This window comes from Saccopteryx bilineata, chromosome 2 (assembly GCF_036850765.1).
Source record: "Saccopteryx bilineata isolate mSacBil1 chromosome 2, mSacBil1_pri_phased_curated, whole genome shotgun sequence".
Classification (NCBI taxonomy): domain Eukaryota; kingdom Metazoa; phylum Chordata; class Mammalia; order Chiroptera; family Emballonuridae; genus Saccopteryx; species Saccopteryx bilineata.
The window spans coordinates 10,062,638-10,090,162 of NC_089491.1; the positions used below are offsets into that span (position 1 = coordinate 10,062,638).

General features: G+C 46.1%; 1 protein-coding gene across 6 annotated transcripts in view; it reads left to right on the plus strand.

The window, feature by feature from the left end:
* The window catches only part of MAPKAP1 (MAPK associated protein 1), a 253,138-nt gene that overhangs the window by 205,324 nt on the left and 20,289 nt on the right, over positions 1-27,525 (plus strand). For all 6 annotated transcript variants that reach the window (XM_066256207.1, XM_066256208.1, XM_066256209.1 and 3 more), the window contains 2 exons: positions 3,632-3,772; positions 20,286-20,423. In XM_066256207.1, coding sequence (XP_066112304.1) covers positions 3,632-3,772; positions 20,286-20,423 — 279 coding nt within the window. The remainder of the gene's footprint in view (positions 1-3,631; positions 3,773-20,285; positions 20,424-27,525) is intronic.

The window sequence follows — 27,525 nt, forward strand, 5'->3', positions numbered from 1 at the left end:
GCGATTTCTCTGTGATAAGTGTTCTAAGGGAAAATGCAGGGTCCTGTGACAGAGGAGCAGACCTAGACTTGGGAGCCTGGGGCCAGGGGATGTTTCCCTGGAGTGTCACTTGAGTGAAGCTCTTCAGGAAGAAGAGGGCGGAGACCTGGAGGAATAGGCCAGGAAGAATTAAGAGGGGGAGAAGGGCCTGGCCAGTCGGTGGTGCAGTGGATAGAGCATCGGACTGGGATGTGTAGCACCCAAGTTCGAGACCCCAAGGTCGCCAGCTTGAGCACGAGCTCATCTGGTTTGAGCAAGGCTCACCAGCTTGGGCCCAAGGTCGCTGGCTCGAGCAAGGGGTCACTCGTTCTACTGTAGCTCCCCAGTCAAGGCACATATGAGAAAGCAATCAATGAACAACTAAGGTGCTGCAACGAAGAATTGATGCTTCTCATCTCTCTCCCTTCCTGTCTGTCCCTATCTGTCCCTCTCTCTGACTCTCTCTGTCTCTCCCACAAGAAAAAAAAAAAAAAAAAAGAGGAAAAGGGCCTGACCAGGCAGTGGCACAGTGGATAGAGTGTTGGACTGGGATGCAGGAAACCCAGGTTCGAAACCCTGAGGTTGCCAGCTTGAGTGCAGGCTCATCTGGTTTGAGCAAGGCTCACCAGCTTGAGCTTAAGGTCGCTGGCTTGAGCAAGGGGTCACTCAGTCTGCTATATCCCCCTGGTCAAGGCACATATGAGAAAGCAATCAATGAACAACTAAGGTGCTGCAACGAAGAATTGATGCTTCTCATCTCTCTCCCTTCCTGTCTGTCAATCCCTATCTGTCCCTCTCTCTGTCTCTCTCTGTCTCAAAAAAAAAAGAGGGGGAGAGGGGTGGCCTGGGCACAGAGGACAACCTCTACAAACCTTTAAGATGGGACTGTGTCACGGGCATTTAGTGAATGGCCCATTAGGGCGAGGCTGCATCCTCACGGAGGAGAGAGCATTGTTGTAGGTGCTAGAGTGGTCCCAGCTGGGATTAAGTGCAGTGTTTAGAAAGATAGCGCACAGTGCCTGCTGGATGAGCTCAGTGTAAAGGCATCAGAAGTGAGCTCTGACTTTAAAGCTTGCCTTACAAGTAGTAACTGTTGGAAGGAACAGCGTGCAGTTGTCAGGCTACCAGTCATATAACAATGTTTCTGTTTTATACCCAGATGTAGAATTTTTTACTACAACTCTATCTCAAGGAGCTCTCTCTGGCTTTCCCTGTGGAACCATCTCTCGGTGCCCAGCACAAGGCCTAGGGCACTGTGCCCTGGTTGGCCACTGCTAAACAGGTGCTCCGCCCACTGGTGAATGGCACCAGCAGCTGCACCTTCAAAAGACCACATTTCAAACTTGGGGGTGGGTGAGTGTGAGAGATAGTTTAGTGTGACCTTGGACATGTGACTCCGCCTCAAAAGCCTCGGTTTGCCTGACCAGGCGGTGGCGCAGTGGATAGAGCGTCGGACTGGGATGCGGAGGACCCAGGTTCGAGACCCCGAGGTTGCCAACTTGAGCACGGGCTCATCCAGTTTGACCAAAGCTCACCAGCTTGGACCCAAGGTCGCTGGCTTGAGCAAGAGGTTACTCGGTTTGCTGAAGGCCGCAGTCAAGGCACATATGAGAGGACAATCAATGAACAACTAAGGTGTCGCAACGAAAAACTAATGATTGATGCTTCTCATCTCTCTCCGTTCCTGTCTGTCCCTATCTATCACTCTCTCTGACTCTCTCTCTGTCTATAAAAATAAATAAGTAAATAAAAAAAAGCCTCGGTTTTCCAAAGCCTTGGGTGAGGAATGACAACTGGATTGTCATGAGGCTTAAATGCGTGTGTGAAGTGTTTCACCTGCCCGATGTGCAGTGAGCACTCGTGCATACTAGCGTCTGTTTATCTATTTGTTCAGCAGAATTAAGTGATAGCATGCCAGTTGCCTGTACTGCTTGCAGAAGACAGAGAAATGAACAGGAAACTTCACTGACCCTCACAAAGCTTCCAAATTAGGGCAGAGCAATCTCTCAACAACTCAAGTGCAAGGCTGAATGCCAGCCTCCATGACAGTAGAATAAAAATAAGCATGACTGCTATTTATCTACAGCAGTAGATTAATAGTGTATTATGTGTTAGATTTTTAAAATACTTTTTGACATTCTATGGATGGTGAAACGGGGGTTCAGAGGGCCAGTCACTGCCCAGGATTATATAGCCAGTTAGAGGCAGAACTACATAGAAACGAACCCCAGGTCTGCCTGGCTCCAGAGTCCAGTGGAGGTTATCAGCGGTGGAGTTTGGGCTGGCCTGCCTGGGTGAGGTTTTGACAGGTGCAGGGTGAGGGTGGAAAGAGTGTTCTAGGCCCAGGGTACCACAGGAGAGGCCCAGGAACAGGAAAACCTGAGTCTGTGTGCAGTCTAAGGAGTTTGGAGTCGCTGAGAGGAGGTGTGTGTCAGAAGTGACAAGTACAGTTGAAAATGAATGTTTCAGCCAGATCTTATGGACAGTCTTGACTACTTGGCTGGAAAAACTGCATCGTTCAGGAAGCCATGGGAAGCCAGGGATGATTTTTGAGTCCCAGTCTTCTTCTTTGTCGCCAATGTCACATATCAGAGTACTTAGCATGCACAGCGCTCTGACATTTGATGAGTGAATAAAGGATCAAAGCTTTAGAAAGAGGATTGGAAAGTCCTAGGTGGCTGGATTGCAGAGGGAGCCCGGTAGGCAACAGGCCAGGGAGGAGACTGTTCAGCCATACAGCGCGAGTGGCTCATGCCTGCATCAGTGGAGCCTGGGGCGCATGATGGCAGGCAGGTAAACAGACGGTGTGAGAATCTCAGAAAGGACAGGGATTCTTTTTTTTTTTTTTTTTTTTTTTTGTATTTTTCTGAAGCTGGAAACGGGGAGGCAGTCAGACAGACTCCTGTATGTGCCCGACCGGGATCCACCCGGCATGCCCACCAGGGGGTGATGCTCTGCCCATCCGGGGCATCGCTCTGTCGCGACCAGAGCCACTCTAGCGCCTGGGGCAGAGGCCAAGGAGCCATCCCCAGCGCCCGGGCCATCTTTGCTCCAATGGAGCTTGGGCTGCGGGAGGGGAAGAGAGAGACAGAGAGGAAGGAGAGGGGGAGGGGTGGAGAAGCAGATGGGTGCCTCTCCTGTGTGCCCTGGCCGGGAATCGAACCCGGGACTTCCACATGCCAGGCCGACGCTCTACCACTGAGCCAACCGGCCAGGGCCAGGACAGGGATTTTTTCAGAAGCATGGCTGACTTTTATAATCAGGAAAATTAGTATTTAGGAAAAGAAATGGGACCACCGTGCTTTTGTGATTTTGACTTACTCTTTATGGAGACTGAGAGCTTCCGGCGAGAGGCGTTTTCTGTCCTTCCACATCCCTGCTGCCTAGCCGGGCCTGCCACGGAGCAGGCAGTGTTTGTGGAATTAATTGTTCAATGATTAATATGTTACTGTTCTCTGTTTACTGGAATGGCATTATTAAGTCATCGCTCAGCCTTTTCTTCTCCAAATTAAATAGCCCATATTATTTTAATTTATCCCAAAGCATTTTAAGCAGACACCATTTGCCAAGCCTCATGTATCTTTATGTGTTAAACTGCTTTTTTCCTCCCCAGGTTCAAGGGCAGACGGGGTGTTTGAGGAAGACTCACAAATTGACATAGCTACAGTACAGGATATGCTGAGCAGCCACCATTACAAGTCATTCAAAGTCAGCATGATCCACAGACTGCGGTTCACAACCGACGTACAGTTAGGTAAGTGCGTGAGCAGATGAGGAACTGAACCCTCCCTGTCAGTGGTCACTGCGGAAATGGGGAAAGAAGCAACATGCAACTTTTATGTGACCTGAATGACTACCAGTAATTTCTTTTCAGAGAAAATGTTTAAACAATGAAATTGAAGTCCCTTCCTTTTCCCAGCTGCGTGCTCTGTCTTGTCTTCTTTTTTATGAAGCAGAAGATTAGAAACAGAACTAACTTGAGACTCTTTTCAAACTCATTGACTCTGCAGTGTTGCATAGTCTCTTCCTCTGCAGTCTCTTACACACTGCCCTCGGAACTGCTTCGCGGCATCGCCACTTTCCCCTTCACACCGCGTGGACTCGTTGCCTGTTCACTCAAGCATTTATTCAGGAAGGCTTTTAATGATCTCAGAAATTGTATTTGAATTCTCACCAGATAATTCAGAACCAACTTCCAACTTGTATTTGGGGTTAATTTGTTCCAATTAAATGCTACATTTCTGTTTCGACTTAAACCTAGCAGGAGTAGGAAAAGTGCCATAGTAGACAACATGCTATTCATACCTTGTTGTTGTCATGGCTGTCATTTTTAGGTGTCCTCTGTGTATTAGGCACTGTGCTAAGTGCTTTACATGCACTACTTACCTACCTAGAAGGTGGTGTTTTTACTGTCCCCATCTGACAAGGTGAGTGAGGCACAGAGAGGTGAAGGCGTGTGCGTAGGCTCACACCGCAGGAAGGCGGGGCTGTCTGGAGCAGAGCCCTGGTCTGTCCAGTTCAAGCGCACCTGCCCCCAACAAGGATGGTAGGAGGAGGGGAGCAGGGATGGATGCTGGCTGAGTCAAGGAACTGAACTGCACCCTGGCTCTGCCACTGTCTTCTGCTGCTGACCCCTGCCACTCCCCTCTGCCACACTGCTCTCTGCCACACTGCCCCGTCCTGGGCCTCATTTGCATGAAGGGAGAAGGCTGGGATTGCAACTCGAAGGCTCATAACTTTTGTGTTTCTCACAAAATGCTTTGTATGTATCTCATCATAAAATCTTTTTTAATGTTGGCATTAGTCTGGCTAATTTGTAATAAAGACTGAAAAATATTTCAATAATTTCTTCCCAACTTGACTGACGGGAGCTTGGAATATGCTGACAGTACAGCTTAGTGATTATGAGATCAGCATCAGAACCACAACTAGTTTAAATTGAGGCTCTATCAGTAACCAGCCATGGTAGGCACTGTCTTCATCTTTCTTAGCCTCAGTTCCATTCTGCTTACATGGGACTGTCAGTAGTACCAGCTTCTTAGGATTGCTGTGGGAACAGTCAGAGAGCCCATGTAAAGCACTTGTTATAGGTACTGAAAGTTGGCAAAACTTCTGTAAATGAGAGCTTGTTAGAGGAGAGGCAAGATAGCAGAGCACCTGGAGGACAGACTTGGGGCTTAGAACCCTGGATTCACACCCTGAGTCATTTATTGGCTGTATCCTCACAGGCAGATGGTTCGGAGTCTCAGTTTCCTCGTTTGTGAAATGAAGATAATAGTCCCTATCTCATAGAAAAGGTAATTATGGGGGTGAAATGTCATAATACATGCAGAATACACACTTAGAAAGACTCCCGGCACATAGCAAGTACTCGGTGAACATCACTTACTAAGGCGATGATGATTCTAACAAACTAAGTAAATGATATTGCACCCACTAACTTTGAATTGAAACACAAAACCCACCTTTCTTTCCCCTCTCTAGAATTTTTCCCTCCTCACAGAAAAGCTTTAAGTCTCTAAAGTGGTTTAAAGAATTGCTTATTTAGCCTGACTAGGTGGTGGCACAGTGGATAGAGCATCGGACTGGGATGCAGAGGGCCAAAGTTTGAATCTCCGAGGTCGCCAGCTTGAGCGGGGGCTCACCAGCTTGATTGAGCAAGGGGTCACTCACTCTGCTGTAGCCCCCCGGTCAAAGCACATATGAGAAAGCAATAAATGAACAACTAAGATGTCGCAACGAAGAATTGATGTTTCTTGGCCCTGGCCGGTTGGCTCAGTGGTAGAGCGTCGGCCTGGCGTGCAGGAGTCCTGGGTTCGATTCCCGGCCAGGGCACACAGGAGAAGCAACCATCTGCTTCTCCACCCCTCCCCCTCTCCTTCCTCTCTGTCTCTCTCTTCCCCTCCCGCAGCCAAGGCTCCATTGGAGCAAAGTTGGCCCGGGCGCTGGGAATGGCTCTGTGGCCTCTGCCTCGGGCACTAGAATGGCTCTGGTTGCAACAGAGCGATGCCTTGGATGGGCAGAGCATCGCCCCCTGGTGGGCATGCCGGGTGGATCCCGGTCGGGCACATGCGGGAGTCTGTCTGACTGCCTCCCCGTTTCCAGCTTCAGAAAAATACAAAAAAAAAAAAAAAAAAAAGAATTGATGTTTCTCATCTCTTTCCCTTCTTGCCTCTCTCTCTCTCTCTCTCTCTCTCTCTCTCCTGTCACTAAAAAAAAAACCACACAAAAAAAAACTTATTTATTTAATGTTAATTTTTGAAACATAAAGTTCTTGGCCCTGGCCAGGTAGCTCAGTTGGTTAGAGCATAGTTCTGATGCACCAAGGTCATGCGTTCAATCCCCAGTCAGGGCACACACAGGAATCAACCAATGAATTCATAAATAAATAAGTGGAACAACAAGTCAGTGTTTCTGTCTTCCTTCTTCTCCCTCCTTCTCCCTCTTCTCTCTCTCCCCCCCCCACTTTCTTTCTCTCTAAAATCAATCAAACAATCACAGTTCTTCAGTGGTGTTCTTCCTGGGGATGCTTTTCCTGGTATCTCTCATAGAAATAAAAATAAAAGATGGTGACACAGTGGATAGAGCGTAGACCTGGGACACTGAGGTCCCCTGTTCAAAGCCCTGAGATCACCAGCTTGAGCCCAGAGGTCTCTGGCTTGAGCAAGGGGACTGGCTCAGCTTGAGACCCCTCCCCCTAAAGGCACGTGTGAGAAGCAATCAGTGAACAACTAAAGTGAAGCAACTACAAGTTGATCCTTCTCATCTCTCTCCTCCCTCTCCCTTCCTGTCTCTCTCTCCATCTCTGTCTCTCTCTCAAAAGAAGAGAAACCAGATCCAAAAAAAGGGGGTAAAAATACATACTCTCTGATTTCATTTCTATAACATTCAAAAATAAAAATAATCTACTGTGTAGAAGTAATGATGGTGGTTATCCTGGGGAGCTTGGGCTGCCGGGGGAGCTTATGGGGTGCTGATCAAGTTCCGTTCCTTACCTGGGTGCTTGATTGTGTGAATATATAGACTGTAAAAAGTCAAGTCATGTATACTCATGATTTATGGACTTCCTGTTGGTGTATTTTCAGTGAAAAGTTTACTAAAATGAGAATGCTACTCAGACATCAGTTTGCATGTGCCCAAATACAGTACCTTCCCCGTAACAAAGGCTCGTTTTTTCTGAGCGGGTCTAGTTTTAAGAGGCTCAGTAAATATCCTGAGTGCGGCCGTGATCAAGACCCAGGGTATAAGGCAGGGATTTTCGCAGGTGAGCACAGTCAGCAAATCCTCTGGTCCCCAAGGTGAAAAGTCTTCGGAAGATAACCAAGATCACGGGCTGCTTCCCCTGCTTTTTTCCAAAGGCAGAAAGCCAGACTTGAACTCATCAGATCCTGTCCTATATATTCATTTAAAGGAAAAGGCCCACAGAAAGATCTGTGAGAGGAGCCCCAGCTCTGCAGTCAGGACCCGGGTTGACTCCCAGTATTACCACTTACCTGCACTATCACCTTGGACAAGTCCCTGCCCTGCTCAGTCTTAGTTTTAGTCATTTCTAAAATGCACATTATATTTACCTCTCAAGACTGTATGAAAGTTGCCCATAGAAGTGGTATTCTCAGAGGTAGCTTGTCTCAGTGGTGGTGTTATTGTCAGTACTGTTTATTTTGCCTACTGCTTTCTCTCTCCTAGTCCACTGTCTTGAAATATTTAACCACATCACAGATTAGGTAGTGGCTTTATTGGCAGAGTTGTGGCTCTGTTGTAGCCACAGTGGAGGCTTATCAATGGCAATGACACAAGTATCTCTCCCTAAAGGAGTGATTCTCAGAAAGGAAGCAACTAGAGGCCAGGTAACAGGTACCTTTGGATGCTTCTGGTGGAAGTATCCAAAAATGGCGCCCTCTGGTGGAAAGTTACAGCTCTGAGGAGCTTCTAAAAATGTCAGAACGTTTCTGTTGTGAATTTAAGTTCAATCTGTAGCATTATAAACAGAAACTTCATTAATTAGTCCTGAGGAATTTTTTGACAATCAGATTCATGCAGTGAATAAATACACTCATTTCCTATTTCGATGTACATGATTCAGATATGTAACTTACGACCCTCTCTCCCTCCCTGCAAAGCGGACACACCTTTTCATTCTCACAACAAAACCCTGCACACAGCAATCCAGAAACCCTTCCTTTCTGAAACAGAATCTACCACCAAGTGCACGACAGCAAACAGCACACCCTTTATGAGCATTCATGTGAGCGGCTGGATCCTGAGATCAGTAAATAATTTATTTTATTTCAACTGACTGGCCAGGTACTTCAGGTCTCTCCTGACACTGATGGATGGGCTCCTACGCTCGTTCGTCTTGTGTCAGTCAGAGCAGAGGCTTCACTTGTCCCCGGTGGCGAGCTCTTCTAAGTGGTAAGTGTCCGTGTACGGCATTTACCCAGCATTCCTGCTGAGTCCACAGAAAGCTGCCCGGCCACTCGGAGTGGGCGGCAGGTAGGGGCGCATCGCACAGCAGCGGATCGGAATGCCCAAGCTCCACGGGGCTGGCGTGGCTGCTTGTCCTCCGACGGGCAGTGGCACCACTGCCCCAGTTTGTGCGCCTGCCACTCGTTTCTGACGTTAGGACGAGCGATCGAGCTTTGGTCGGCAGGACCCAAAATTTTCTGTGATTGAAAAAGTTTATTAGAGTCTGTTAATGAAATTGATGGCAAAGATCTCATCTTTTAAAATAATATTAACAAGAAGAAGAATTTTTAAAAGCAGTTGCCGTTTATCAAGGGCTTACTGTGTGCCATGCACTTTGCTGATCACTTGTCTACATGCAGTCTCCTATAATTGCAGCACTATTAGATAGTACTGATGTTGTCTCCCTTTTTTCCTTTTTTTTTACAGAGACAGAGAGTCAGAGAGAGGGATAGATAGGGACAGACAGACAGGAACGGAGAGAGATGAGAAGCATCAGTCATCAGTTTGGTTTTTTTTGTTGCGACACCTTAGTTGTTCATTGATTGCTTTCTCATATTTGCCTTGACCATGGGCCTTCAGCAGAAGGAGTAATCCTTTGCTCGAGCCAGCAATCTTGGGTTCAAGCTTTGAACCAAAACCAGCTGAGCCCATGCTCAAGCTGGCGGCCACGGGGTCTCGAACCTGGGTCCTTCCGCATCCCAGTCTGACACTCTATCCACTGCGCCACCACCTGGTCAGGCTGTCTCCCTATCTTATATGAGGGAGCTGGGGTGCAGGGGAAATCTAGTAAATAATGAAGTTGGAATCAGAAGCCAAGTCCATCTGAGGCCAGCGCCTACAGCTAACTCCTATGTTAGGCCTTGAATGCAAATCGCCATTGCGCTAATACTCTGTAGTTCTATAGCAGTTTCCAATATGCAGTGAACTTTCACCCCTGCTACCTAATGTAATCCATACAGCACACTGATGATGTTATTCCCACTTTGTGATGGAGAAAGTAGGCTTGGAAGAGTTAATGAAATAATGTGATGTATACAAAGCACTTAGCGTTTACTGGCACATAGCTGTTATTTAATAGGTAATAACCCCGTCCCCATCAGATATATAGTGGGATATCCAGTCCCTCATGCCACGGAGGCCTCAGTCATTATGACTTGCCGTCCCAGAGGATGAATTGCTCCTGTTTGGCCTGTTCTAAAGTTCGGCATGTCCCTCGCTCTTCTCCCCAGCCTCACACCTGGAATTCTGGGTCAGTATGGTGTGGGTGCCGCTAGTACACCCTCCATTCACATTGTTAGTCATTCACTGTGCTGTGTCCTCTGGGCCTGGACCTGACCTCAGAATCCTTCCCAGCACAGCCCTGTGAGTGACCTGTACTAGTCACTGGAGTTGTGTTAGGGTTTTTTTTGGGTTTTTTTGGGAGGGGGTTAGTATTTTTCTGAAGTTGGAAATGGGGAGGCAGTCAGACAGACTCCCGCATGTGCCCGACCGGGATCCACCCGGCACGCCCACCAGGGAACGATGCTCTGCCCATCCGGGGCGTCGCTCTGTTGCAACCAGAGGCATTCTAGTGTCTGAGGCAGAGGCCACAGAGCCATCCCCAGCGCCCGGGCCAACTTTGCTCCAATGGAGCCCTGGTTGTGGGAGGGGAAGAGAGAGACAGAGAGGAAGGAGAGGGGGAGGGGTGGAGAAGCAGATGGTTGCTTCTCCTGTGTGCCCTGGCCGGGAATTGAACCCGGGACTCCTGCACACCAGGCCGACGCTCTACCACTGAGCCAACCGGCCAGGGCTGGAGTTGGTTTTTAAGTTGAAATTGATTTTCCATCCCTGCTCTGGAAAGCTCATCAAAGCCACCATGCCTAATCATTCCTGTATTTCTTGAAAACCATTCTTGGATTATTTTGTCTTATCTGTGTCCTGTCTGTGCTGAGCCCAAAAGTACCTTTTAAGAGTAGACCTTGCTTGAGCTTATACCAAGCCTAGTGTTTTTTTTCTCATTACTTGACCTCCTGTTTGCCTGATCACATGTGACTGATTGTAGGATCAAGCACTAAGACATGGGTGCCACCCAAACATGCCGTAACTGGGAGGGTGAAGTAGGTTTTGGGGCTTGGAGGGAAATCAAAATTAAAGGAGTCATATTGTGAATGCCGGCAATGATCTAGAGAGCCCATAGTGTACAATCAATGAGTATTTATTGGCTGGCTGGCAGAAGCTGAATTATGATGTACCTGCCAAGGGGCTGCCCAGAAACCTATATAAAAACAAGGCAGAGAGGGCCAGACACCAGCATAGCATACCTGTCATGTCCACAGGGCCTTCGAGCAGTGCTTCCTGTCCTGACCACGTATCAGAATCACTTGGTCTCTGACCTCATCCCAGACCTGCTAGCTCAGAATCTCCCCTTAATTGTAGGGTTTGGAAAAGCACAACCTCAGAGCACTCAAAAGACTTTCTTGCCCCTTTTCTCTTTGTCCAAGGCTTGTTTTTACTGACTGTGCAGGTCAGTCTCGTTTCTGACAGTCCCGGGCTGAGAATGCTTTGATAGTCATGCCACTTGTGCTAACTTCATTCCTTCATCTTATGAATATAGACTGTCCCCATGTCATCAAAGGAAACGTATACCCTGCATTCATACCACAATATAAATACATAATATATCATCTGTGTCACATTGCATATATAGCCTAACAGTTCTGTATACAGTATGCAAATTCTATATTGAATTTACAGATAAAGACTAAAATAACCTCTGCCAAAAGGTTACCTCCATTACCTCTTCATAAAACAATCCACATAGCCTGACCTGTGGTGGTGCAATGAATAGAGCAGTGACCTGGAACGCTGAGGGCCTTGGTTCAAAACCCAGGCTTGCTCAGTCAAGGAACATAAGAGAAGCAATCAACTACCAATTGATGCTTCTCTCTCCCGCTCCCTTCTTTTTCTCTCTAAAATCAATAATTAAAATCTTTAAAAAATAAAATAAAACAATCCACATGTACAGGTGTGGGCAAAAGTAGGTTTATAGTTCGTATGGAAAAGGGCATGCAGGTTATGACTGTTAAAATAGCTTATTATTTCAAAAGAATGTCACACACAACTGTAAACTTACTTTAGCCCACCCCTATATAATCATAACACTTGTGATCACAGTAGTTATTTATCAAAATTACCAAGTAAAATAGCACATATCTTAGGCAAGCCGGCGCGCTTTCATCTCATAGACCAACTCCCATCAGGTTTGTAAGGGCTGCCCAGAGCAGTATGCTGAGGCAGCAGCCTGAACTGCATCTGAGGGCAGTGGAAAGAAACTCTGTGATTGATTAAAAATGTCTGCCCTGGGCCCGAGCATGAGAGGCAGCATATTTGCCATCTGTTGTCTTCCCCAGTTTATCTGTCCTATTGCAGTTGTTCTTTAACCCCCTAGTTAATATCATCTATAAGTCCACACTCAAGGAAGACCTTCTTACATTGTTATTTCTTAATATACAGTATGCAAACTTAACCACATTAACAGCACAAACAGCTGTACTTGATTACTCCTCCAGCTCACTCTGATGCTAAAAGTTCTCTGCGACTGTATGAATAAAATATTTGCCCTGTTATTTTCTGATGGGATACCTATGGTGTATAGTTCAAGCAGTTACATAATCTGGAAATGCATATTCTTAAGTGGGTTGGTTTCCACATTTCTGTTTCCCTTTCTGTTTGAATGCTGAGGAGATAACCCTTCTCCATGCAGAGACACTCAGTGATCACGCGTCTTGCCTAACTCCAAGCTCCCTGGGTCCAGTGAGTAATTTGAGGATGGCAGCTCTAGTATTAAGTGATTGTTCTGTCCCTATTGTGGCAACATTTTCTGAACCAACATTTAGACTAGAACTTAAAAAACACTAATACAGGCCCTGGCCAGTTGGCTCAGTGGTAGAGCATTGGCCTGGCGTGCGGGGGACCCGGGTTCGATTCCCGGCCAGGGCACATAGGAGAGGTGCCCATTTGCTTCTCCACCCCCCTCCCTCCTTCCTCTCTGTCTCTCTCTTCCCCTCCCGCAGCCAAGGCTCCATTGGAGCAAAGATGGCCCGGGCGCTGGGGATGGCTCCTTGGCCTCTGCCCCAGGCACTAGAGTGGCTCTGGTGTCAGCAGAGCGACGCCCCAGAGGGGCAGAGCATCGCCGCCTGGTGGGCAGAGCGTCGCCCCTGGTGGGCGTGCCAGGTGGATCCCGGTTGGGCGCATGCAGGAGTCTGTCTGACTGTCTCTCCCCGTTTCCAGCTTCAGAAAAATACAAAAACAAAACAAAACACTAATACACTTGTGAAATCAAGATAGATACTATCAAGACTACCTCCAGACCAATAAATTTTTCCTTTACTTGCAAAAAACCAGACTGTCTCCAGAAAATGCCTTTACCCCATCCATGCTTAATGCACCAACGGAGGTGAGGGGCAGTGCCCTGGCCGGGAATGTCGGGAGCTCTGGGGACTTTTTCTAACTGTATACCTTCCTCTGGTTGCCTGCTTCCAGATCTACCTTTCTGGAAATCCTGCTGAGTAATCATCATTGATAATGACAATGTGTCAGGTTCCACAGGTTGCTGAGAAAGAACCAAGAATTGGAAACAGTTGAGAACTACTGGCATAATGGAGTTAATAGAATAGGATCTCTGCAAGGCCATCCAGGTCTGAACTCTTTGGACCACTTCCTGCTCGTTGGCACGTGAGCTCCAGCTGTGTACCTGGGCCTGAGCATGGGGAGGATCTCATTTCCCACTCTTACGTGATGTGAGAAATTATCTTAGGAAACGGCATTACTGCTTCCTAACACACATTATAACTTCACCTGAGGTGTCTGTTTACCAGGAGAATACCTGGTTTGGGGATCTAACTTCCCCAATATAAAGTCTTTATAACTGCCTTCTCACAAATTTTCGCTCTCATCTGAGGACAGGTGTTACTGGAATTAAACAGTCCCGGGTCTTACTTTGTAAGCTCTGCCCTACGCCAAGGGCTGTGCCAGGTGTCGCTGTGCATTTCATGGTCTCGCTCACGCTCAGGCCTCCCTAGTTTCCATCTAAGGGTAATGGTTCAGTCAGGTACACTTAGCTGTGTCACTGACCACACGTTGGAACTGGCAGCTTTTAGCTGGGCTCCCGAATGTTTTTGGATGGTTAACCCCTCGGATGGAACCAGTGATCCTGGGCCCCAGTATCGTACGTGATCTCAGGAATGCCAGGCTCTACTGGGTCTCATTTGAGTTGTGACTCTCAATATAACTTTGTCATCTATTGTGGGTTCCTACTGTAGTGCCAAGGCAGTGCTTTTTATACAGCAGTGTGTTTGATCGCTGTGTGAACCTACCCCCTATATGAGCATTGCATAGCGAGACAGGAGAGCTGGTCTGCGTAAGCCCTGGCCAGCTAGTGTGGGGATGTGAATTAGGGTTACAGTTCTGTCATCAATGGATGACATCAGACAAGCCATATCCCTGCCCTGAGCCTCAATTTCTTCATAGGGAGAATGAAAACCCTAGACGAGGTGATCTCTGAGGTCTCATTAAGTCCAAACAGCCTGTGTGTCTGATCCTGTGTGTAAATTCAGACAAGTTTCAAAGACTTCCCTAACTACTCTGTGGACGCTATTGATTGGCCGTGTAGATTCAGTAAAATCCACTCTGGCAAAGAGTTGTTCAGTGGCACTCCCGGGAGGCTTTTCCAGGCTTTCATCGGCTCTGGGTAACCTGAAGACAGGAGGATTGTAGAATTGTATAAAAAGCTACTCCAGGATTTAACAACAGTGGGGATTTTGTAGTCTTAGATTCAGAGTTGTAGGAAATTGATGAATGAACCACAGCTCATGATGTCTGAGCAAATAAACAATAAGTCAGGAAATACACTGAAGCATGGAATGTCAGATGCCCTAATTTTTGCCAAACTGGTGTTTTAGCTTCCTGGAGGGGCATTTTAAGTGTGTCTCACGGGAGGTTAGGCCTCCTGAGCTTGAGGCACGCTCCTTTGGGGCACTAGGAAATAGCTGATGGGTCGGAACACACTAGACTCAGTCGATAGACCTGGGCTTCAGCCCCAGCTTTGCCCTTGCTGACTTAGCTCACCCGGGCAAATCCATCATTTCACCTTTCCAAGGTTCATCTTTAGTAATAGTTTTAGAAATAATTGGTTGAACCACCTTGTTATGCACCAAGCACTCTCCCTAAGCTTTTTACGTGCTTATGCCATTCCATTTTCATGACATCCTGGGAACTGGTGCTGTTGTCACCCCACTTTACAGAGGAGGAGGGCCAGGCTCGCCGAGGGATAACAGGATAGCATCAGAGGCAACATGCTGGCAAAATCGGGGTCTCCACATGAATGACCCAGAGGCCTCAGAGGACAGGGCTTCCCTAGCACAGAGGTTTCCACAGCTCTGGCTGTGAGAGTGTTCCTCCCGATGGTAAATAGACCTCTCAGACGTCGCCCGGAAGACGCATCCCCAGTGACACCCGGTGGTGGGAGGGTATTGTAAGGATGCATGTGTGTGAGGACACTGGTTTCCCCAGCTGGACAGTCGTCATGGATCCTGGTACTTTCAAGGCAGGGGTGTAGAGCAGGTCCCAGAGAGAATGCCCCCCAGCCCCCAGACTAGGGCCAGCAGGTCCCTTGTTCCCATCCCTCCTGTGGCTCCCTTAGCTCCAGCGTTCGGACCCTCTTCACTGGATCTGTCGCAGCCCAGTGCCTACCTCCTGATAATAATAGTCATGAGAAGTAGTATGAGTCACTAGCTATGAATTAATCACTATTCTAAGCACTTTACAGTCTTATTTCACTTAATCCTTACAACAGGCTCATGAGGTCAGTACTGTTAATCATCACAGTTTCATAGCAACTCAGCCAAAGTCACGTAGTTAGGAAATAGGAAAGCTGATACTCGAACTCAGAACTCAGACTTCGAAGTCCCTTCCCTTCTCTGTGCTACTGCCTTTAAATCTAAAACGGGCTACTGCTGCCTTCTTGACAGGTGTGGTGAGCTTTCAGGAAGTCTCTACACCAAAGGGCTGTGCAAAGGAGGTGCCAGTCTGTGTTGGCAGAAGAGCGTATACAGTGCCAGCTTCCTTGTATGGAAATCTTTGGGTTAGTTAGAACAGACAAGGGTCTCTGTGTAAGTGCTTTATAAAGCCTTGGACAAATAGTTTCCCCAGAGAGTTGTGTATACATTAGGGTTGCATCTTTGTTTATTTTGAGTTGTCTTGTTAAGGAAGGATTTATATGCTGGCATTGATGTAGGACAGCGATCAGGCAGCGTTTTCTGCCTCTGACAGTTGGTGTGATAGTTTGCTTCTAGTGAAGCTGGACTCACTGTATCTGGAAGCTGTCAGAAGTAGGAGCATGAAAAGGTCATGACAGATGGCTGTGGATAAGTGGGTGGTGCTGGGGACCTGGTGAAGGAGACAAATGGCCTCCCCTGTTTTCGGGGCAGGGGCTGGGCCACTTGGGGCTGACACCATGCTCTCTTCTTCCCTACCTGCCATTGCTGGTCAGCGCCGGGCACTGCTGTGACACTGGCACCGGGTTGGGTACAATGCAGCCCCCAGAGCCCTTCCCAGCAGCTCAGTCCTCCGGATACTTGAGAACTGCTGAATGGAAAGGCTGTAATCCCTCCAGCCAGTGCTGAACACTTACCAGTTTGGAGCATGTCTTTTTCATCCTTTTTCTATAAATATTTTTTGCCCTTTTCACGTAAGAATTTTTCCAAGTCAAAGCTTTTCTCACACATAACTTTTCATGTTGTGTTGTATTGCGTCATGGCTGGATTAACTAATCCTCTATTGTTGGCCGTTTAAATTGGAGAATTATAAACTTGACAAAAGCCAGCTTCCCTTGTTTTCTTGGACTTATGTTTATGATTTGAATTACTTAAAAATAGTGCGTAATAACACTTTAAGAGGTGCCTCTACCTTTCAGCAACTGTACACAAAATCTTTAGCCAGGGAAATCAAAACCATGCTTAGTGATTAAAAAAAGAATATTGATAGAATTTCATGCACCAGTTTCCCATGTATGAACAAAAATAGGTGTGTATCTGTTGCCACTTTGAATATTTATTTGCTCCTTGGTGAAAATTGAGAGGAGACTAAAAACCCGGTTGGGCAGAGTGCCTTATGTCCTCTTGCCTCTCCTGAATGAGTTAGTGCAGAGCAGTGCGGAGTTCATATTTGGGGACCAGAAAGCTGTGGGTGCAGAAGTGGCTTTTCCATTTAAAAGCTCTCCGACCATAGACAAGCACCACCACCTCTCCTTGGGTGTGTTATGTAAAGCACCTAGCACAAGTCTTGCAGAATCATAAGTGTCTGAGAGGACACACTCTGGACCCAGATTAACTGGCTTTCTCAGGTGCCAGTTTTGCCACTTCTTAGCTGTGTGATCTTGAGCAAATTACTTAGCCTTCCTGTGTTTGTTTCCTCATCTACAAAATAGGGATAAACATAGTAACCAACTTTATTAGGTTGTGAGACTTGAATGAGTATACACAAAGGATTTCTAACATGCTGGCACATGGTTGGTGCCAGTTAATGTTCACCCCTCTTTGCCCTGGGCCTGGACGGTGGCACCAGCCTCCTAGCGGGTCTCTCCACCAGCCTGCCTCCTCCTTCCAGCCAAGAAGAAGACCTGGGACTCCCAGGTCAGGCACAGGAGAGGTCTCCGATTGCTTCCAGGCTGGGTTCTACAGACTCTCTTCAGCGGTGGGGTCTGGGCTGCCGCCCTGGGCTACCCCAGGCCCTTGGACTAGAAGCAGAGGACCGCCACTTCTCTGGCAAGAGCAGACACACATCTCAAGTGGGATGAGATTATTTAATGTACAAAAGAATTTTCATCAGGAAAAATTCTCCTACAGGTTCCTTTAAATAGTGACTTCTCCAGGCAGGCAAGTGTTTTACAGATCATTAACTACTGGACTGAAAGCTTGCAGGGCACAGAAACTTCAAACAAGTTGGGGGGCCCTGCCAACTACAGATCAATCCAAAATGAAGATAAAGTATCCCTGGAACTGGAAGTCTGTGGGAAATGTCATTTGATTCAGAAAAAAATCTGATTTATACGCAACTTTTTGGAACACACCGGTTGTTTAAATGGGGTTCCACCTGCCTGCCCACCTTGAACCTAGTGCATCATCTCCTACGTTTTCATCTACAGTCCAGACTTGGGGTCCTCCTCTGTGCACAGTGACTGCACAGTAACCCCAGGAAAGGGCGTCATTGGGAAAGTGTTCTTGTGGCCACAGAGCTTTGGCAATTGATGGAGAGATACAGCGCGTAATGGATGAACTATACGGTAACAATTTGCAGATAAAAATAATAGAAGTTAAAGTGTACTTTACATGATAAAAAAAAAGATGAAAGAGGACGAGAGTCTGTTGCATCTGAGATGGTTACAAAAGTCCTGCTTTGTGAAGTAGGCTCTGTTGAAAAGATTGATGCAATGGGGAGTGACCTTGGCTTGGAGCAGGAGCTGGTGATGTATGTATGAGCGTCCCTCTGCTAAATGGACCCAGATTTGTAGCACTAATATACATGGGAGCCCAGAACCAAACTCAGTGCAGCAATAAATCAACAGCCACTTTGGGTGTCATTTCTGGTTTATATTCCACTGTTGTTCTATCACTTTAATTCATGTCACTATCATCTTTTCATCTGGAACAGTTTTATATAATTTTCCAGTGGAGTTACCTGACAAATCCTATCAAATTAACAAGGTACATTAACAATATTGACTGACTACGGCTTCAGGAGTTGCAGGACCGTAGAACAAAATTTTAAAACCATGTCTCTGTGGTGATGATATCCCTCCCCCCCCCCCCCCGAGAAAAAAATGTGGGCAGGATCTGCTCCACATAAGAGATACGCACATGTATTATACTCTGCTCGTTTTGACTTTTATAAATGTCAAAATAAGAAGCAGAAGAAGGAGAGGGGGCAGAAAAATAAAAATAAAACACTTGCTACCATCAACCGTAGTATAAGGACTTTTTCAGGGAACTGTAATGTCCAGATCTTTAACAATTAATGACCAAATTGGAAAGAAGAGTGTAACTAGGTGGTCGTAATCTATTTTAAGCAAAATGTAATAAAATTGGTCTCCTGATAATTCTCACCCTCCTGAAATCATCTAGACCCGAACGCCCAGAGTCAATTGGACTTATGACATTATGCCTAATAGAAATATGGTATACCTGAAATATGTCTAGTGACAAATTCCAGCATTCAATTAATAAAAAATACCAATTGTTCGTCTTTTCTAAAGCCCACAGAGTAATGACCAGGGTTAAGCAACCGTACTGCATTGTCTCCTCTGGAAGACAGGGACTCCACTCCACTGTAGTCTGTCTGTAATCGCTGCCTTTGTCTGACTGTGTCTGGGGCTTCTTTATTCATCAGATAAAATAGACTCCAGGGGAGTGTGTGGGAGACCTAATCACTAGAATTTTGTTTGTGTATGTTTTCCTTTTTTATTTTAAATTTGCTCTCATACTATGGTCAGTGGGGGTGGGGGGGGACACGGTTTGTTCTTTTAATTGAGCTGTCTCTCTCGTATGTGCCTTTTCTTTTGGCCTACTAGGTGTTCTCACGTTGTATTAAAAAATGTCTAAGGGTGATCCATGGAATGAAATACATTAACTTTGGTTGTCTTTTCTGTTACAGTATGTACATTTGATCGTTTTGTTTCTTATACCTTTACTTCATTTTGCTCTTTTCACTTTGACCCTGACCTTTAAACTATGAGCCTGAAAATTAATTACTTTCAAGATTGCATCTGGGGCCCACTCTGGAAGGCATATTGAAGGTTTTTGTCTCACTTTGTGAACAGAAATCCTCAATTTTCAGCGGAAGAGGAAAAAGCGTCTAGCATAGACCGCGCATTAGACTGAGCATGTCCTGCCCGGTGACCCCGGGAGAGCAGGTGCTGCGTGTTTACACAGGTGTGCCAGGACACCTGCCCTCCTGCGTGCCCCTCTCCTTTTCCTCACACCTTTGCTGCTGTCACCGTGCAGGGTGCCGTGTCTTTCACAGTTGTGAGAGTGAAACCCCAGGTGCCAGAGCTTACATTCGCTTTCCCGTCATGAAGTCCTTGTTGCATAAAGCGCACCCCCACTGCCATCTGCCTCCGAGGAGAAGTGACGTCCATGGCCTGAAGCCAGGCTCCGGGACTTGAACTTGGAAGATTTTATGTAAAGGAGCCTTTGATCCCCCTGTGACTTTTTAAAACATAGCTTGGGTAATTATTTAGTGTTGGAGAAGGGAAGAGAGAGATTTTTTCCTATTTTTAGTTTGTAAGATTTTTCCAGATCTGAGACTCCTCAGTGGTAGTAGCTTTGCTATTTAGGCATAAGTGGTATTACAGATTTGTCTCCTACCCAGATCTTATTCTAAAATAACAAGAAGAAAGAACACTGGTCATATTGGTTTTTAAATGAACCTTACAGTTTATCTCATTATAAAGAGAATGTAAGACTAACACACAGAGGTAAACTCTAAGTTGTATCTGGGTTGTATCTAAGCAGCATATTTCTTGGTACCTCTTTATATAGTTCTTGGCTGTTCACCCTGTCACCCAGGAAACCAGACCGCACAAGTTCTGTGTGCCATTTGGAGTCTCCTTATGTCTGTCGTAAGCCCATGGCATTCCCCAGAGCCCTAAGGAAGAGCTCTGTCCGTCCAATTTATGATTTACAAAGCAGGTCAAATAATTAAACTGAAATCACTCACATCTTCCACTTCTTGTGCCTTCTTCTTTTCGTCCTCCCTCGGCCTTGCAGGAATCTCTGGAGACAAAGTCGAGATAGACCCTGTTACGAATCAGAAAGCCAGCACTAAGTTTTGGATTAAGCAGAAACCCATCTCAATCGATTCTGACCTGCTCTGTGCCTGTGACCTTGCTGAAGAAAAAAGCCCCAGTGAGTAGTCCCTTTTATTTATGTCTCCTTTCTCTCTCCCCCCTCTTCCCCTCTCTGTGCTGGGTGCCAGGAGAATATATTACCACCGTGTCCTTTTTTCCTTGGGTCTGTCTAATTCATTACCAGAAATTTCTTTTAATCAAACGGGATTGTATTATGGTGCCCAGAGCCTGACATGGGTCCCCATCCTGCTCAGTCTTAATGGCAGCAGAGAACCTCACAGCTCCTGACCCCAGCAGCGTCGCCCTGGGGTGGGGGGGAGGGGCAGGTTCCTGCTGAGCATTTGCAGTCACCAGAGCCCTGTTTCACTTTGTGCTCCCTTCCTCTCCCCTTCTTGGGGACACGGCCAGTTAGACCTGGACCTGCCTTCCTTGCCAGCTTGAGGGACACTGGGGACTTCCTGTGTCAGCGGAAGACGAGAGTTAGGTATCCATCATGCTGGGAGTGTCAACACTCCAGATTATTGGCAGTTGCACGACCTACCAGCTCGTAATTAAACTCCTGCCTGGTCCTTCAGAAGAGAGCGCTGCGGGTTGGCAGTCCCCTGCTTAAATTATGAAAGTAGATACAGTCTGGTTGTATATTTTTGCAGTTAAGTAATTGAGTGTAGCAGTTAGATTAATCATTTTTAGGACTTCAGTCGCGACGAGGGACAGAAAGGACGCAGATCACACTGAAATTCCTTTGTGGAAGGAAAAAGTTTTAAACTAGGAAAGGATTTGTTAGTTGTCTGGAGAAGGCTATGAGATGGTGGTTCTCAAAGTCTGGTCCATTTCAGCATTGCCTGTGGAGTTGATTTAAAATGCATTACCCACGGCCCAGCCTAGTAGGTTCTGATTCGATAACTTGGAGTACAATTTGAGCATCTAATTTTGGTTAATCCCCTTTTCCCAGTGTCCACTAAATTTGAGAACAAATGTTATAAGGAATGATAAGAGATGTAAAGGCCAGCAGGTGTTTATAATAAATATGGTTCAAGTTTTTGAGATAATACTGACTACACAGGGGCCTGAAGAGCACAGAGCTCCTGAAGGGGGCCTACCACCTGGGCACGTGCCACGTTGCCTCATTTGTGGATGGCCATTTCATTGTTTTGTCAGTTCCAGCTACGTTGGGCTACAGTCTCCTCCCTTCCGTTCACTGGCCTGTAGTTTAGCAAGAAGGGAGAACTTAGTGGTATAGGGAGAAGGAAGAAGGCCAAGCTCACATCCTTCCCACATTCCTGTTGTCCCAGCAAGGCCTCCACCCTGGTGCCTGCTGCTCTGGGGCCCTTGCCCAGGGCTGCCAGAGTCCCTCTGCTTTTAAGTAAACCTCTCCCTAATCCCTCTCGTACCAGCTTGTGAGCCGATAAAGATGTCCCTGTTCTAGTATCTTTCTTCCCAAGAACAAGGGATAGCTTGAAAAGTGACATTTTATACATTCTGCATGTGTCTGAGAAATGGAAGACAATCATGTCTGTTTTACACAGAGGAATAAGCTGGCATGGAAAGGTGAGGTAAAGAACTATATAGTAACGGTATTCAGGTTTCCCTTACACTCACTTCAAGACAAGGAAGGCTGTGTGTGATTCAGGCCCTGAGAGGTGAAGGATGTATCACACCCGCTGGAGGGGAATGAAGAAAAGATGTATAACCACTACCTCCCTGTTGCCTCTTGGGGTCAGTCAGGCAGGAAGTAAGTATATCTCCATAAGTCAGCCAGGCTCCAAGCACTGAGAGTACAGAGCAGACACAGGCCCCACTGTTTCAGTATTGACATTCCAGCAAGAGACTCTTTCTTCTTCTCAGACCTACTGATGGTTCTCTGTGAAACCGCATGTGGGTCCAGAGGTTTCCTCCTCTCTCTCTGGGTCCAGACACCTAGAAATTATGACACTTTCCTGAACAAAGTGGCACAGTGCACCAGTAAAACACTTCCTAAGTCCCTGTCCACTACCACGGTGCTCTTCAACCATCTTCCTTAAGACCCCTAGGTTGTTGGGGGACTTCAGGGACCCACACCATGTGCGTGTGTGAGCATTGTGTGTGTGTGGTACATGTGTGTTGGGGGGGGGTAAGCAGAGTTGGGCATAAGGGGACCCTTTCACCCAAAAGAGCTCTGCTTTTTTCAGTTTGGGGGTTCTACATTTATTATAAAGTCAACTGATAAAAAAAATTTTTGAATCATTTTTTAATTTTTCAATTACAAATGGCATATTAGTTTCAGGTATATACCCCAATGATTAGACATTACACAACTTACCAAGTGATCATCCCAATAAATCTTACACCCATCAGACTGCATACGTAGTTATTAGAATATTACTGACTGTATTTCCTATGCTGTACTTTACTTTTTTTGTTTTTTTGTATTTTTGTATTTTTTCTGAAGTTGGAAACGGGGAGGCAGTCAGACAGACTCCTGCATGCTCCCGACCGGGATCCACCCGGCATGCCCACTAGGGGGCGATGCTCTGCCCATCTGGGGCGTTGGTCTGTTGCAACCAGAGCCATTCTAGTGTCTGAGGCAGAGGCCATGGAGCCATCCCCAATGCCCAGGCCATCTTTGCTCCAGTGGAGCCTTGGCTGCGGGAAGGGAAGAGAGAGAGAGAGAGAGGAAGGAGAGGGGGAGGGGTGGAGAAGCAGATGGGCACTTCTCCTGTGTGCCCTGGCCGGGAATTGAACCCGGGACTCCTGCACGCCAGGGCGACGCTCTACCACTGAGCCAACCAGCCAGGGCTGTACTTTACTTTTTAATCCATTTGCCTTTTTCCCGCATCCCCCCTCTTCCCTCCCCCCCATCTGGCAACCATCCCCAAGTTCTCTGTATCTGTCGGTCTGTTTCTGTTATGCTTATTTGTTTATTTTAGATTCAGTTGATAAATATGTACTTATTGCCATTTTACTGTTTATATTTTTATCTTTTTTCCCCTTTATTCTTAAAGAAGACCCTTTAACATTTCATGAACTCCTCTAACTTTTTCTTGTCTGGGAAGTTCTTTATATGCCCTCAGTTCTAAATGGTAGCTTTGCTGGGTAGAGTATTCTTGGTTTTAGGTGCTTTCCATCACTTGAATTTTTATTTTTTATTTTTTTTAGTGAGAGAGACAGAGACAGACAGGAGAGGAGAGAGATGAGAAGCATTAACTCATAGTTGTGTCTGTTAGTTCATTGATTGCATCTCATATGTGCCTTGACTGGGGGCTCCAGCTGAGCCAGTGATCTTGGACTCAAGCCAGCAACCTTTGGGGGTCAAGCCAGTGACCATGGGATTCCACGCTCAAGCCGGCATCCCCATGTTCAAGCTGGTGAGCCCGCGCTCAAGCTGGTGAGCCCATGCTCAAGCCGACGACCTCAGGATTTCAAATCTGGGAACTCTGCATTTCCCGTCTGTGCTCTGTCCACTGCACCACCACTGGTTGGGCATCACTTTGAATGTTCCTCAACCCTTTGAGTAGTGAGTTTTTTTCATGCTCACTGATCCCTGGGAGTTTTTTTTCAAAAACTAAAATTAGTTTTATTAACTTAAAATCATGTTTCATAACCAATTTGTCATTTTTTTTAATGTTGCCTTACATATTTTTAAAATAAATCGATTATACTCTGGATGGTCAGGAGGCACAAGGACAAACATGAATGTTTGTGCTACTCAAAGGGTTAACAATTCCTTCAGGCCTTCCAAGTTTCTGTTAAGAAATCAACTGGCAGTCTTATGAGAGTTCCCTTGTAGGTAACTATAGAGGGTCCTCAGTTTATGACACAGTTCTGTTCCTGCGACAGTGGTGTAACCCGAATTTTGGTGTAAGTCAAAACGCACCCTAGTCTAAGTCACCTACCTATCCTAACACAGTTGTAAAATCATAATCTAGAACATAAAAGCACAACTAAGCCACAGAAAAATTAAAAGAACATAAATGTACTGTACACTGTACTGTAACAGAAAAAATGAGTGTAAAAAAAGTACAACACTGGCCTGACCTGTGGTGGCGCAGTGGATAAAGCGTCGACCTGGAAATGCTGAGGTCGCCGGTTCGAAACCCTGGGCTTGCCTGGTCAAGGCACATATGGGAGTTGATGCTTCCAGCTCCTCCCCCCTTCTCTCTCTCTGTCTCTCCTCTCTCTCTCTCTCTCTCTCTCTCTCCCTCTCTCTCTCTCTCTGTCTCTTCCTCTCCTCTCTAAAATGAATAAATTAAAAAAAATTAAAAAAAAAAAAGTACAACACTAACGGCATAAGCTGAAACACTCACATCTCTATTTTTTTTAAGTTTTTATGGGAGTGAGCATCATAAACTAGAAACGTCCTATGCCAAGACTGTCATAACCCAAAGGACCCCTATAATTGCTTTTAAGATTCTCTCTTTGTCTTTAACCTTTTATATTTTAATTATGATGTATCTTGGTGTGGCCCTCGTTGGGTTCACCTTGTTTGGGACTCTGCAATTCCTTTATTTGTATGTCTATTCCCTCACAAGGTTATGGAAGTTTTTTGTCATTTTTTCTTCTTTCTGTTTTTTATTATTTTCCTTAAGTGATATGTGGGGAGGCAGAGAGACAGACTCCCACATGCGCCCTAACTAGGATCCACCCGGCAAGCGCCCTAACCAGGGTCCACCCGACAAGCTCCCTACCAGGCGATACTCTGCCCATCTGGGACCACTGCTCTGTTGCTTGGCAGCTAAACTATTTCAGCACCTGAGGTTAGGCCATGGAGCCTTCCATCCTCAGCACCCAGGGTCAGCTTGCTCCAACTGAGCCATGGCTGCAGGAGGGGAACAGAAAGATAAGGGGAAGGGGAAAGAAGCAGATGGTCGCTTCTCCTGTGTGCCCTGACCGGGAATCGAACCCAGTACATCCAACTTGGGCCAGCGCTCTACCACTGAGCCAAGCGACCAGGGCCATTTGTTATTTTTTGAATTAGGTTTCCAGTCTCTTGCTCTCTCTCTCCCAGCACCCATGATGCGAATTTGGTATACTTCAAGTCCCAGAGGCTCCTTTCGCTATCATCATTTTTTTTTTTATTCTTTTTTCTTTTTGCTGTTTTGATTGGGTGGTTTTTGCTTCCTTGTATTTCAGATCACTAAAAAAAAATTCTTTTTTTTTTAAGATTTTATTTATTCATTTTACAGAAGAGAGAGAGAGAGAGAAGTGGGGAGGAGCAGGAAGCATCAACTCTCACATGTGCCCTGACCAGGCAAGCCCAGGGCCCCGAACCGGCAACCTCAGCATTTCCAGGTCAACGCCCCATCTACTGCATCACTACCTGTCAGGCCAAAAAAAAAAAATCTTAAAAGTTACTAGCTTACAGAATAAAAGTCAGACTCTTCAGCATAGCCTTTATAGACATTGACCACTCCTGGCTCATAGCCCGTAACATCCTATCCTGAACTTGGCTGTGGTCACTGTGAACTACTTGAACACAACACACACATTCAAATTCTGTGCTCCACGCTGCCTGGAATACACCTCCACCCTGACCCTCTGACGTACGGACACCTCCATTTATACACGCCCAGCCCACTTATTTTTCAAGACCCCCAGCTCAAATGTCAGGCTCTCCGTCTGTAACACTGACCCCAGGATTTTGCATGCTGTGCTCTATTTATCTGTGTGGGGTCTGCTCCCTCCTGCCCCATCTGCATGCTGCACTGATTGACTCGGGACCTGGTCTCTGTACCCTCAGTCCCTGGTGCAGCGCCTGCAGGAGCCCAGGAGTCCTCGGTGCGTGTTTGCTGCCTTGAAACTGAACTCAGTGCTCTGGCCGACAGCTCGGTTGCTTAGAGCAACATCTGAAAGCACAGAAGTTGCCAGTTCAATCCCCAATCAGGGCACATGCAGGAACAGATTGATGTTTCTATCTGTCTGTCTCTCTCCCTCCTTCCACCCTTTCCTCCCTCCCTCCTTTTCTCTCTCGCTAAAATCAATAAATACATTTTTTTAAAAAAGAAATTGAACTTAATGAGGCCAGAATTTAGAAACCAAGACTTATTCAACATAATTTATGTTGTAAAGTGCCCAAAGATGTATTAAATGAATCAGCTTGATGCTGGGTTTTGTTTTGTTTTTTTTATGATTTCCAGCATCTTCATCAAATTAATTCAGTGAGTTAATCTATAAAAAGTTCATCTTCAAGACCATCGTCAGACCACAGAATTAATCTACTGAGCTGCTGCTGCTTTTTTTAAAGGATTAATGGTAACCCTTTTTATCTTTTGTGTCTGTTGAACCTCAGAAAAAAGTTATTTTAACAGCACTAAAGAAATGAAAGTCACTGTATTTCATAAGTTTAGCCTGTGATTTTTATCAGCATAGTGATGTATGTTTGTAGCTGAGTTTACATCAAAAATTATTCTTGGGGCCTTCTTGAATGAATTATGGCAAAGAGAGAGAGTCTAGAAGTAGATAAGGTTTTTGATTTCTGCAATATATTTCCTTTTTCATGTTTTTATCTCTCATAACACAAGTGTCTTGCTGAAGACTGGAACGTGTGACCAACTGGAATAATGTAGTTGTGAAAACAGAGCAAGTGTGTTATTAAACAGCCTTCGTTATAAAAGGCAGTAAGTGTTGGGAGGATAATGAAGTTGTTCCCGGTCTTACTTGAGGCATGTTTGTCAGAATTCTGAACAAAAAAGAATTGGTTCTTAAAACCTTCGAAAATGGCCAGTTTGCAGTGTTTATTGAGAGAGCTGCTGTCAAACCATTAATTTGGTCGTCATAGAGAACACAACTCAAATTTAATTGATGCCACATCCAAAAAGTGCGTGTAAAATGACTTGGCAGAGGAACTGAGCATCAGAGCGCCTGCAGTGAAAGCCGTAATTACGGACACTGTGGAGGCAGAGAGACCCAAGCTCGGAAGCCGTGCTCCACCGACTCAGTTCCGTGGCTCCTCCCTTCCCCTAACTTCTCCCTCTTCAGCCGGGTGCTCAGAGGGAAGATTTATTGCTCTGTCCCTGCAAGTGTTTAAGAACCTGAAACTTAATGACTACATAGATACACGCCTTTAAAAAATTTGGACATATAAATATAGACTCTTTCAAGAGTTGAGAAAATCCAGATATCAAGAGCCCTGAGAAATTAAGAATAAATTCTGCTTTTCTAGATTTCTTTAAAGCACATGCTAC